The sequence below is a fragment of the Panthera leo genome, chromosome B1 (genome assembly GCF_018350215.1).
Source record: "Panthera leo isolate Ple1 chromosome B1, P.leo_Ple1_pat1.1, whole genome shotgun sequence".
Classification (NCBI taxonomy): domain Eukaryota; kingdom Metazoa; phylum Chordata; class Mammalia; order Carnivora; family Felidae; genus Panthera; species Panthera leo.
This window is the reverse complement of record NC_056682.1, coordinates 130568625-130581646: the sequence shown is the minus strand read 5'-3', so window position 1 is coordinate 130581646 and position 13022 is coordinate 130568625. Positions and strand designations below refer to the sequence as shown.

Here is a 13022-nt window from a genome sequence, read left to right as displayed (position 1 = left end):
TTAAAAATGTATTACTTTTAAGTTAATGCACATATTTTCATGTATAAATGTATTTCATAAGTGTAAATATTGTGATTATTTACATAATTAAATATTTAATAATTATATTTAATAATTTAAGAGAACACTTATAAATCTATATTTATAAATATAACATATATTATGAAGCATACCAAGTAATGGAAACCATAACACAAACCATTCATCTCATTATTCTAGTAATTTCTAAATAATGTGTTAATTTCTACAACTTACTGGTGTGTTCCTTTTTTTGACATGGATGACACCAGCTAACTGATGTGTCTATCAGGTATATGATTTAAAACAGAGTCCTGCCTCAACCTCCTTTAAAGCATTCTCCATCAGGGGCACCTGGGTGGCTCAGTCGGTAAAGCGTCCAACTCAGGCTCAGGTCATGATGTCACGGTTTGTGAGCTGGAGCCCAGTGTCAGGCTCTGTGCTGACAGCTCAGAGCCTGGAGCCTGCTTCGGATTCTGTGTCTCCCTGTCTCTCTGCCCCTCCCATGGTCACTCTCTGTCTGTCTCTGTCTCTCAATAATAAATAAATGTTAAAAAAAAAAAAAAAAGAATTCTCCATCAGATTTAGAGTCAATGGGTGATATCAGGTCTCAGCAAGTTGATAATTTCTATTAACATAAATGATAGTGCATCCTGCTGAATTATCTATTAGTGTTTACTGAATTAAGAATGATTGCATTCAAATCTTTCCAGCCCCTAAAAACTAAGTGCATTTTAAAATATTCGATATATTTGTTACTAACTAAATCATGAAAATTCCTGTAAGGATGTCCTATTTAATTCATACAGTTTTGCAAACATTATTTGGCCAAATTCGTGGCACCATAAATCCAGGAATGTAAACGTTTATTATATTTTTGAGTTTTGTTGTGTAAATGTAATTTTGTATAATTAGAAAAATTGATGTTTCTCATGTAATTCATCTCTTATTAATTTTTGTTTCAAATAGTATATGTACTTTTTTCATATCTAAAATGTCTTTAAGTTTTCAAATTATCTCCAGTTTAGCAAGGTGAATATTTTTTCCCCTATAGAGTTAAAAAAATAATTGACATCTCTATTAGAATGTCATCTCCATTTTTTTAAAAAGGCTCATTTTCCAAATGCTAAACCTAAAACTGATTCTTAATGATATGCCTATATCAGAATTATTTTAGGTATGTTCTATAATATTTTATTTTCTCAAATGTTCCGCCATTTCAATTATATAATGTTAAAATTCTAATTTTATCTTTTAAACATTTTCTTTTACTGATTTTTTTAATAACACTATTTGATAAAATATTTTGGAATTTTTTATATCAAAAATTTTGCTTTACTTGAAACTTTTCATTTCAAAAACTTATGAAACTAATTTCATAAGGTTCTTTAATATTTTTCTCTTGATTATAACTGAAATTGAACAGAAATTGAATGTCATTATGAAAAATAAATTAAGTAATTTTAATATTAATTTTAAATGACACGAGTTTAGAGCATTATTTGAATCAAACATTTATACAGCAAGTAAAATCCACTAATTTTTATTGAAAACAAAATCAAGTTGATTTTCATTCCAGAAATATTGTTTTATATTAATTAATTTTTTATATCAATTTGACATTTTTACTTTGATATTTTACATATAAAAAGGCATTCCAGATTTGCACTATATCATTAGATAATGCAGGAATAATTTCATTATTGATAAAATTTCTATGATTCTCTTTTTAAAAAAAAATCACACTCATAAGAAGTACTTCTAAAATTTAAACTTTTGTCTCTTATCTAGTGTTTTTAATAATTTACTATAAATTGTTCAGTTATTTTTATCAAAATTACTTCCTCCTTATAAAGGTCCACTTCTCTATGGAATAAAAGGAGACTCCATGTTGTCATGTATTGCAGTTTTAATAAATCAGGTATTTAACACGTTTTTGTTATCAATAGGCAGGTGTGATTAAAAATCTCTGAAGATAAATTTCTGGGTTACAATTTTAATATGAAAATATCTGGAATTTTCTGCCTTATAACAATGAGATATTAGAATTAGAAATTTTGTTATAAATCAGTACTTATAAATCACTTATAGAGTTTAAAATTATATATACACACACACACATATATATATGACACACATATATATAACACATATATATTTATACATGTATAAACACATATATATATACACACATGCTCAATTCCCCAGAACAGATCTACTGAATCAGAATCTTCAGGTGAGGGAATGGAAAGCACACGGACACTTTTAGTGTTTCAGAATTTACAGGAGCTTCTGTTTTTCATTACTTCATAACAAACTATCCTCTGCCTATCATATTATGGAAATACCTTTAAATGTACCAGCTCTTTTTGTTTTCCTATGATTGTTTTGTCTTGTTTTCTTTTCTTGTGAGTGATTTGATCGAAAAGGTAAGCAGTAAGAAAATGAAAAGAACATTTGTTCCTCCTGTTGAAGCCACATGCTCCTTTTGCTATAAATACTTGCACATCTGTATCCTGAACCATCTTCCATTGCTAAGAGAAATCGGGAAGACTGTGAGGTGGGCAGTTGCTAAGGAAGATAGGTCTTGATGCTTTCTTCAGTGGTTCTCAAACTTCAGTGTGGATTGGAGACAGCAGCCACGCTTGTTAAAACACAAATTATTGCCCCACTCCAGACTTTCTAAAAATTAGTAGGTCTGGGATGGGGCCTAGAAGTTGTTACTTTCAAAAATTTGCAGGTGGAAAAAAAAAAAGGTTCCAGGGGGTGCTGATACTGCTGATCTAGCGACCCTGGTTTGAGAACCATCACTTCACTTTCTAGTTACTCTCATGGGTAGACTTAGATTCTAGCTGCCAGAAAAATGCTTTCTTACATCATCTAAGGAGGAAAATTGATAAAAATCTATGCAATTATTCAATAGATATATTTGTATGAATTCATTTGAATTTAGGCTTTAAGAACCTTATTGCTAGGACCTAACAGAAAATTAGAACTTGTTGCCACTTACTACAGCCTGGAAATAAGTATAATCTCCCTAAGCTGCAGATTGTTTTCTTCCAAATAAATCATCAATTATACAGGACTGTCTATAATACAGTGGAGAGAAAAAAAGAAACAATATCAAAACAAAAACCTTGAACATGAATGGAAATTTGTTAGTTTAGCTTGATGTCCTGAAGAAAGACAATGGAAAATTCAGTCAAACAACAGAGACTAACTCACATTAATGACAAATATATTGTTCTTACTATGGAGTAGAGATCCTTTAGTATTATTGTCACAGCTACATATGCCTTAGGAGCATAATTAACATGTGCCAGAGGCACGGTTTCAGTGGTACATAATTTCACATAGTTAGAAGCACAGATACCAAACCCTTGTTTTCTCATGTCTGATAATGCAGACTTCAATGAATACATTCGTTCATTAAAAGTAAAAGTAATTTGCGGTTAAAGATCTGCAAATTACAGATCTACATTACTTGATGTGTTCAATATTTCTAGTAAATTTTCGCTCTAAATTTTCTTCAGTGAAAAACTATATTTCCATCAAAAATATTGATTCGTGGGAAAGAGGAATCAATGCTTCAACAGAGTAGATTTATTTTATAAGCATTTCTATTCTTCTGAAATTTCACTGATTTTACAGGTCTATCCCCTCGAGACATGTCATGTAATAGTTACTTTTACTTGTATTCCCTATATGCTGAGTCTCTGTATTTCCTAAAAATCTGGGAATGGCCCATTTATTTACAGATATTCTTTCATTAAGGAACCTGTAGCTCCCCCTTACTTCCAAAGAGACACCAGTTGGAAACCGCACTGTTAAACAAGCAGCTTTGTGGCAGTCCATTTATACAGCCACTGTAGCTTTTCACACAGCTGATTTTCAAGCCCCTAATCATGCAGGCACGTTACGTCCCCCGGTTCGCACAGCTGCCACGAAGTACCATCCATTTGTGCCTAAAAGGAGACCTGAATAATTTTATTTTTGCCAAACAGATTTAGAGCCCTGCGCTTCCAGCACAAAGTGGACGCACGTTGCCCTCCCCCCGCCCCGGATGGGGGCGAGCAGCTCACTCTGCAATCATCGCAGACCATCATACTCCAGTACACGGGAAAATGAACGGCAGCCACGGCACTGCTCGGGGTTGGAAAAAATGAGGCAGTCCCAAAGCTTAACTCTCTCTCTTCTTTTTGTGTCTGTCCAGCCCAGGAACAGCAGCACTTGATACACAGCAACCAGGCCGAGAGTCACACAGCTGTTGGCAAAGAGACAGCCAAGCAGGAGCAGCAGAAAGACTGTGGTGACCCAGGTCACAGATTGTAATTACTAACATCCCTAACCCAATTATTGTCAACACTATTTATAACAACTTTGAAACAGGAAATCCCTTGGCTGTCAAATGTCTCATGGTGCCACATTAACATACCTCTCAATCCTTTTCTATTGGTGCCCCACGTTGGGAGAAACCACGGATGAGCTGTAGGTTCCCAGCCTGAAGGGACCACATATAATTTCAAAGCTCTGTGTGCAAACACAGAAGGCGATTAAAAATGCTGTTATACGAGGTTGTAAGGAAATCACAGGCTTCCAAAGTAAGGTCAAACTTTTGTCCTCCAAAGAGTGCAATCATGGAAGTATCTTGATGTGGAAGGAATGATGTGAGCATTTGAAGGAAGTAAGAAGCCTCCCTTCCTTTGATTGACAAGGGATCACCAAGGATATTGATCACTGACTCGGGAAAATCATTGTGCCTAATTGAGAACCTCATGTTGATCCAATGTTGGGAAGCCCCATATTTTCTCATCTTTCTAATCATAAGTATTTTACCATTTCTTTTATTTTTGTTTATTTCTTAATTTTTTTTTTAATCTTTACTTATTTTTGAGAGAGAGAGACAGAGACAGAGTGCGAGCAGGGGAAGAACAGAGAGAGAAGGAGACACAGAATCCACAACAGGCTCCAGGGTCTGAACTGTCAGCACAGAGCCTGACACGGGGTTTGAACTCACGAACTAAGAGTTCATGACCTGAGCCAAAGTCTGACGCTCAACTGACTGAGCCACCCAGGCTCCCCTTACCATTTCTTTTAGGACTAACTTTATTTCTTAGAAATAGGAGGTCGGTTACTGCTGAAAACCTCTATGTGTTTTCCATAGATCTAGTCACACAAACTAGGGCACTCAACTTGAGAAATGTGACTTAAGGGGATCTCTTTAGGAATAAAGAGACTTAAGGGGATCTTTTTAGGAATAAAGATGAATATATCATAGAAACTGTACTTTTTTAAAGGGGATTGGAATTCAGTATCTTCATAAAATACTATAAAATCCTCCTTGAATTAGTGAAGTGCATGTGTAGAAGTATGGAAACTATCATAGTTATGTTAAATGATTCAAAGTAAATCTGAATCTTTAGCACTCATGAAAGAAAAGCTCAGTACAGTATGAAATCCTTAGACTATAGATATGACTACATACATATGTGTATATAGCCACACATATTTAATTCTGTAACACTGGATTTGGAAGCAGAAGATGAGGGGCACCTGGGTGGCTCAGTCAGTTAATCGTCCAATTCTTGATTTCGGCTCAGGTCGGGATCCCAGGGTCGTGGGAATGAGCCCAGAGTCAGGCTCCATGATGAGCGTGAGTTTAAGATTCTCTCTCTCCCTCTGCCCCTCTCCCTGGCTCGTACCTCTCTCTCTCTCTAATATAAAAATTAATAAATAAATAAACAGAAGATAAGGGATTAGCTCTGCAACCTTTAGCAAGTTACTTTGGTTTTCTGTACCTCAGTTTTGTCACCTCTTAAGAATGTAACAATAACTCTTTGAGGTTCAAAAACAAAACAAAAAAGACTGAAAACTCTGAGCAAAGTTAGAATATTTTAGAAATATAATATATTATAAATGTATACATTTATATGTATTTTATATTTATATATTATAAATTTTTACCCTTAGTGTAAAGTTCAGGCTGCCATTTGCTAAGTGCACATATAGTAGTCTATGTTTTCAAATATATAATACGAACATGATTTATCTGAAATACTTTAAACCTATCACAATATTTGAATGATATTATGTATATATATATATATATTCATTTTCTAAATTCTTCCAATATTCCTTTCTTCTCCATGCAGCAGTGACACAAAAGATGACTGAGCAGATGAACCACCAGGCAATGAAACTGACCCTTCTGCAAAAGAAGATTGACAATATTTCTTTGGCTGTTAGTGATGTAAGAAACACATACTCCTCCCTAGAAGGGAAAATCAATGAAGATAAAGGCAGAGAATTTCAATCTTTTCTAAAAGGTACAAGTAAAGTCAAATACATTATTCATTGAGTTAAGACAAAAGGTAAATGACTCATTTATCTTTTCTCATATCGCTTTGGAATTTTTTCTTAAGACTGGGTGTGTAAAGTCTCTAAGGCTTATGATTTTGGAATAAGATATTTGTAAATCAATCTCTGAAATAATTTGAAACATCTAAATTTTTTGTTGCTGTATAGTCAAATCTTTTACTGAATATTTTATCTAATTTATTTTCATTATGTACTGGTTACATCTTAACTTGTAAAATGAACTGTATTTAATTTACTTCCATCATGGTTTCCAGTTCAAGACAAAGATGAGGCTAAGAAATGATTATCAAGGACTAGATATATGGTTGTCTCAATAATATTGATGAAGATATTGAAGATAAATCAAAAATACATAATTATCCTAGAAATTATCTAGTTTATGGAGTATAATCAATAAAATATATCCTAAAACATCTCAGATGATGGAAATAATAATTTCTTTATAAATGTGAATTAGTTTTGCCCAAGTTTTGTGCTCTTAAAACAGCATGCTGTGTTCCTTTCTGGAGGCTTTACAGGATAATCCAAATCCTGTTAATTCCAGTTGCCAAAATTCATTTTCTTGCAGTTGTAGGACTGAGGTCCTGTTTTCTTGATAGCTGTAAACTGAAGCTTGTTGCCAGCTTTTAGACACAACTACATTTCTTGGCTCATGGCTTTCTTCCTCTGTCTTCAAAAGCCAGCAAGACTGTTGAGTCCTCATGGCATGTGTCAAACCCACTCTTCTACCTTCCTTTTCCCCTTTGAAGGGCTCAGTGATTGCACTGAACACACCTGGGTAATCCAGAATATTCTCATCTCAAGGTCTTAAACCTTAATCATATCTCCCAAGGCCCTTTTGCCAGGTGAGGTAACATATTCATAAGTTCAGGTGTGGACACTTTGAGTGAAACAGCATTATTCTGCCTACCACAGGAATCTATAGATAGTGAATAATTGCTATGGTAGTTTATGCATAGGGCACTATGGGACCATTTGATAGTTTCAACAAATCGAGTCTAAGGGCACCAGTGAAGGCTTCTACAAAAAGAAACTATCTCAACAAATAAGCTATGGATCAGGAGGAATTAATTAGGCAAAGGGGTTTAAGTAATTTGATCACTAGGAATGTCTCACTTCTCTGGGTGTATTGTATGTTTCCAAACTTCAAGATTACTGGTCCTTTCACTTTATTTTATACATAAAAACATCCTCACTGTCCAATCCCATATCACATGTTAGTTTTTCTTTATTTTTCACATGTGGTTTGCAGGCAAAAGAGATAAGGTGGAGGTTTCTGTAACATTTGCCAGTATAGCAGCAACCATGATTTTTTTTTAATTATATAAACAATTAGTGCTATAAAGCCCCTGAAAGAAAGACCCCGCCCTACATTTCTGGCATGTCCTCGTTGGCTAAACTTAAACCAATAGCAAGCATGAGAGAGGAATATACTTTCCCTGAAGTGATAGCATGTGAAAGAAAACAAATAGAAACAGTATACAATTGACTATAACCACCATAATGAAATTTGTTTAACAAAATTTGGTTATCATAACCAAAGAGAATTAAAGAATTAGGCCTGTCAACAGCTCTTTGTGAAACTACTAACAAAATTTCTGGCAATGACACGGAAAAAATCATACACTCATAACAACATAAACAGCAAAATTCTCCCCTCAAATATGGAAACAAACGAAAATGAAAATACAACAATCCAAACGCTTTGGGATGCAGCGAAGGCAGTCCTGAGAGGAAAATACATTGCAATCCAGGCCTATCTCCAGAAACAAGAAAAATCCCAAATACAAAATCTAACAGCACACCTAAAGGAAATAGAAGCAGAACAGCAAAGACAGCCTAAACCCAGCAGAAGAAGAGAAATAATAAATATCAGAGCAGAAATAAACAATATAGAATCTAAAAAAACTGTAGAGCAGATCAACAAAACCAAGAGTTGGTTTTTTGAAAAAATAAACAAAATTGATAAACCTCTAGCCAGGCTTCTCAAAAAGAAAAGGGAGATGACCCAAATAGATAAAATCATGAATGAAAATGGAATGATTACAACCAATCCCTCAGAGATACAAGCAATTACCACGGAATACTATTAAAAATTATATGCCAACAAAGTGGACAACCTGGAAGAAATGGACAAATTCCTAAACACCCACACTCTTCCAAAACTCAATCAGGAGGAAATAGAAAGCTTGAACAGACCCATAACCAGCGAAGAAATTGAATCAGTCATCAAAAATAAGAGTCCAGGACCAGATGGCTTCCCAGGGGAGTTCTACCAGACATTTAAAGCAGAGATAATACCTATCCTTCTCAAGCTATTCCAAGAAATAGAAAGGGAAGGAAAACTTCCAGACTCATTCTATGAAGCCGGTATTACTTTGATTCCTAAACCAGACAGAGACCCATTAAAAAAAGAGAACTACAGGCCAATATCCCTGATGAATATGGATGCAAAAATTCTCAATAAGATACTAGCAAATCGAATTCAACAGCATATAAAAAGAATTATTCACCATGATCAAGTGGGATTCATTCCTGGGATGCAGGGCTGGTTCAACGTTCTCAAGTCAATCAACGTGATACATCACATTAATAAAAGAAAAGATAAGAACCATGTGATCCTGTCAATCAATGCAGAAAAGGTCTTTGACAAAATTCAGCACCGTTTCTTAATAAAAACCCTTGAGAAAGTCGGGATAGAAGGAACATACTTAAAGATCATAAAGGCCATTTATGAAAAGCCCACAGCTAACATCATCCTCAATGAAGAAAAACTGAGAGCTTTTTCCCTGAGATCAGGAACACGACAGGGATGTCCACTCTCACTGCTGTTGTTTAACATCGTGTTGGAAGTTCTAGCATCAGCAATCAGACAACAAAAGGAAATCAAAGGCATCAAAATTGGCAAAGATGAAGTCAAGCTTTCACTTTTTGCAGATGACATACTATACATGAAAAACCCGATAGACTCCACCAAAAGACTGCTAGAACTGATACATGAATTCAGCAAAGTTGCAGGATACAAAATCAATGTGCAGAAATCAGTTGCATTCTTATACACTAACAATGAAGCAACAGAAAGACAAATAAAGAAACTGATCCCATTCACAACTGCACCAAGAAGCATAAAATACCTGGGAATAAATCTAACCAAAGATGTAAAAGATATGTATGCTGAAAACTATAGAAAGCTTATGCAGGTAATTGAAGTGGATATAAAGAAATGGAAAGACATTCCCTGCTCATGGATTGGAAGAATAAATATTGTCAAAATGTCAATACTACCCAAAGCTATCTACACAGTCAATGCAATCCCAATCAAAATTGCACCAACATTCTTCTCGAAACTAGAACAAGCAATCCTAAAATTCATATGGAACCACAAAAGGCCCCGAATAGCCAAAGTAATTTTGAAGAAGAAGACCAAAGCAGGAGGCATCACAATCCCAGACTTTAGCCTCTACTACAAAGCTGTCATCATCAAGACAGCATGGTATTGGCACAAAAACAGACACATAGACCAATGGAATAGAATAGAAACCCCAGAACTAGACCCACAAACATATGGTCAACTCATCTTTGACAAAGCAGGAAAGAACATCCAATGGAAAAAAGACAGTCTCTTTAACAAATGGTGCTGGGAGAACTGGACAGCAACATGCAGAAGAATGAAACTAGACCACTCTCTCACACCATTCACAAAAATAAACTCAAAATAGATAAAGAACCTGAATGTGAGACAGGAAATCATCAAAACCATAGAGGAGAAATCAGGAAAAGACCTCTCTGACATCAGTTGTAGCAATTTCTTATTTGACACATCCCCAAAGGCAAGGGAATTCAAAGCAAAAATGAACTACTGGGACCTTATGAAGATAAAAAGCTTCTGCACAGCAAAGGAAACAACCAACAAAACTAAAAGGCAACCAACGGAATGGGAAAAGATATTTGCAAATGACATATCAGACAAAGGGCTAGTATCCAAAATCTATAAAGAGCTCACCAAACTCCACACCCGAGAAACAAATAACCCAGTGAAGAAATGGGCAGAAAGCATGAATAGACACTTCTCTAAAGAAGACATCTGGATGGCCAACAGGCACATGAAAGATGCTCAGCGTCGCTCCTCATCAGGGAAATACAAATCAAAACCACACTCAGATATCACCTCACGCCAGTCAGAGTGGCCAAAATGAACAAATCAGGAGACTATAGATGCTGGAGGGGATGCGGAGAAATGGGAACCCTCTTGCACTGTTGGTGGGAATGCAAATTGGTGCAGCCACTCTGGAAAACAGTGTGGAGGTTCCTCAAAAAAATTAAAAATAGACCTACACTATGACCCAGCAATAGCACTGCTAGGAATTTACCCAAGGGATACAGGAGTACTGATGCATAGGGGCACTTGTACCCCAATGTTTATAGCAGCACTCTCAACAATAGCCAATTTATGTAAAGAGCCTAAATGTCCATCACCTGATGAATGGATAAAGAAATTGTGGTTTATATACACAATGGAGTACTACGTGGCAATGAGAAAGAACGAAATATGGCCCTTTGTAGCAACGTGGATGGAACTGGAGAGTGTGATGCTAAGTGAAATAAGCCATACAGAGAAAGACAGATACCATATGTTTTCACTCTTATGTGGATCCTGAGAAACTTAACAGAAACCATGGGGGAGGGGAAGGAAAAAAAAAGAGGTTAGAGTGGGAGAGAGCCAAAGCATAAGAGACTGTTAAAAACTGAGAACAAACTGAGGGTTGATGGGGGGTGGGAGGGAGGGGAGGGTGGGTGATGGGTAGTGAGGAGGGCACCTTTTGGGATGAGCACTGGGTGTTGTATGGAAACCAATTTGACAATAAATTTCATATATTGAAAAAAATAAAAATAAAAATAAAAAATAATAATAATTAAAGGGAAAAAAAACCTCCCCTCAATAGGAGGCATTAGTTGTGTACTAAGCACAATTGATTATGAAAACCAGAGAGCTAGTTGTTATTGAATGGTCATTTAGGCAACAGAAACTAAACCCGCCCCACGGAACTGCACTTGCCTAACAAAACCACATCCTCTTCTCTTGCTTACTCTACATCCAAGGTGAGAAACACTGTGTATCTACTAGTAGCCATAGAACATGTTCAACATCAAATGCCCCAGTTCCTTAAGAGGTACCTGAATGTTATGAATGGGCCATACATTCAAAACCACAGAGGAGCAACCAAGGTGTCTGATATCATATCTATCTGTTAAGTCACCAAACGCAATGTCCTCTTTTAAGAGGTAGAAGCACATGAGTCACATGAAACAGAATCAAATAGAGTTAAAACTATGTTCCCACTCAGATATTGACATAAATCACTTTGACATACTTTCACAAAATCAGATTCTTACACAGATGATTTTTAGCAACAAATTCTTGATATATTCAAGCTCCTTTTCTAGAAACAATAATCTGTTTTTAAGCTATTAGTCTATTTGATTTCTTTTCAGACACTGCTCTGATTTTACCCTTAATCCAATGTATTTTTCCATTAAAGATTTAAGACATAATAGCTAAAGCACCTCCCAATTTTCATTTTCATCATTCACTTTTTTTTCCTAGTTACCTCCATCAAGATTCTGAACTAAACTTTACCTGTTTAGTGTTTTTACCTCTCACTCTTCTTATCCTGACTTTCAGATCACATAGTTTTTGTTGATTGAATTTAAACAGCTGTTTTTACTGCCCACAATTAATCAATTCACTTACACTTCAGTTTTATTTTACCTTTTCAATCTTGAAAAATATTTTAAAGCCAAATGATAAGGTTATAAATTCCAAGAATGTCTGATCCCTAACCTTAAATATTTTATTGTATTTCATCAAGCCATCATGAAAACTTAAGGCAATTTTAACTAACAGGAAATGACTAAGTGATATTGTGGGAAGTACAATTAAAAAAAACTTTACTATTGAGTAGTACCTTACACTCAATGAAGCTAATATATTCTATTTTTAGTGTGAGAAATCTAACTTTCCAAATTTTATTTTCTGTGTAGCATAGAGAATATCCTCAACGTAGATTTTTTGTATATGTAGGCAACTGGTTAAATGCTAAGTAAAATTTAGAAAATAAAAATACTTATTTTTCAATTACATACAAACCGATTTTCAATGACTTATATTTTTTGGACTCTTAAATGTATTTCAGTTTCTGCTATGTTTAGAAATGTAAAATAACTTTCTTTTCTTCCCTCCCCCCCCCCCCCAGAAATACTATTCCCTAAAGATCAGTTACCAATATTGACCTTTAGGGTATAGGATTTCCAGGGAGATGTTCATTAATGTAAACAACATTTACAGCTTTATCTTTTTGCCAGATTAATATCAAGATGCTTAAGCAACACATCATTCTATTTGCTATAATTGATCTTTCACATACTTTTTATATAAGTCTCTTATGCATCTCAAATACTTTTTAAAACATGCTGACAAAATAGAGACATGTAGAGACTATATATTTTTATTTTATAATTACCCTTCTTAAATACGCTTTATGATAGCCATAACATTTTACAATTATGTACACTTCCTGTTCAAAATGCTTTGTAGTATGTTGCCGATATTTTACATTACAGCCATT

General features: G+C 35.0%; 1 protein-coding gene across 4 annotated transcripts in view; it reads left to right on the top strand.

Annotated features, from left to right (window-relative positions):
* MMRN1 (multimerin 1) overlaps window positions 1–13022 on the top strand; it is a 75517-nt gene that overhangs the window by 39690 nt on the left and 22805 nt on the right. For all 4 annotated transcript variants that reach the window (XM_042935892.1, XM_042935893.1, XM_042935891.1 and 1 more), the window contains 2 exons: window positions 4232–4336; window positions 6171–6344. In XM_042935892.1, coding sequence (XP_042791826.1) covers window positions 4232–4336; window positions 6171–6344 — 279 coding nt within the window. The remainder of the gene's footprint in view (window positions 1–4231; window positions 4337–6170; window positions 6345–13022) is intronic.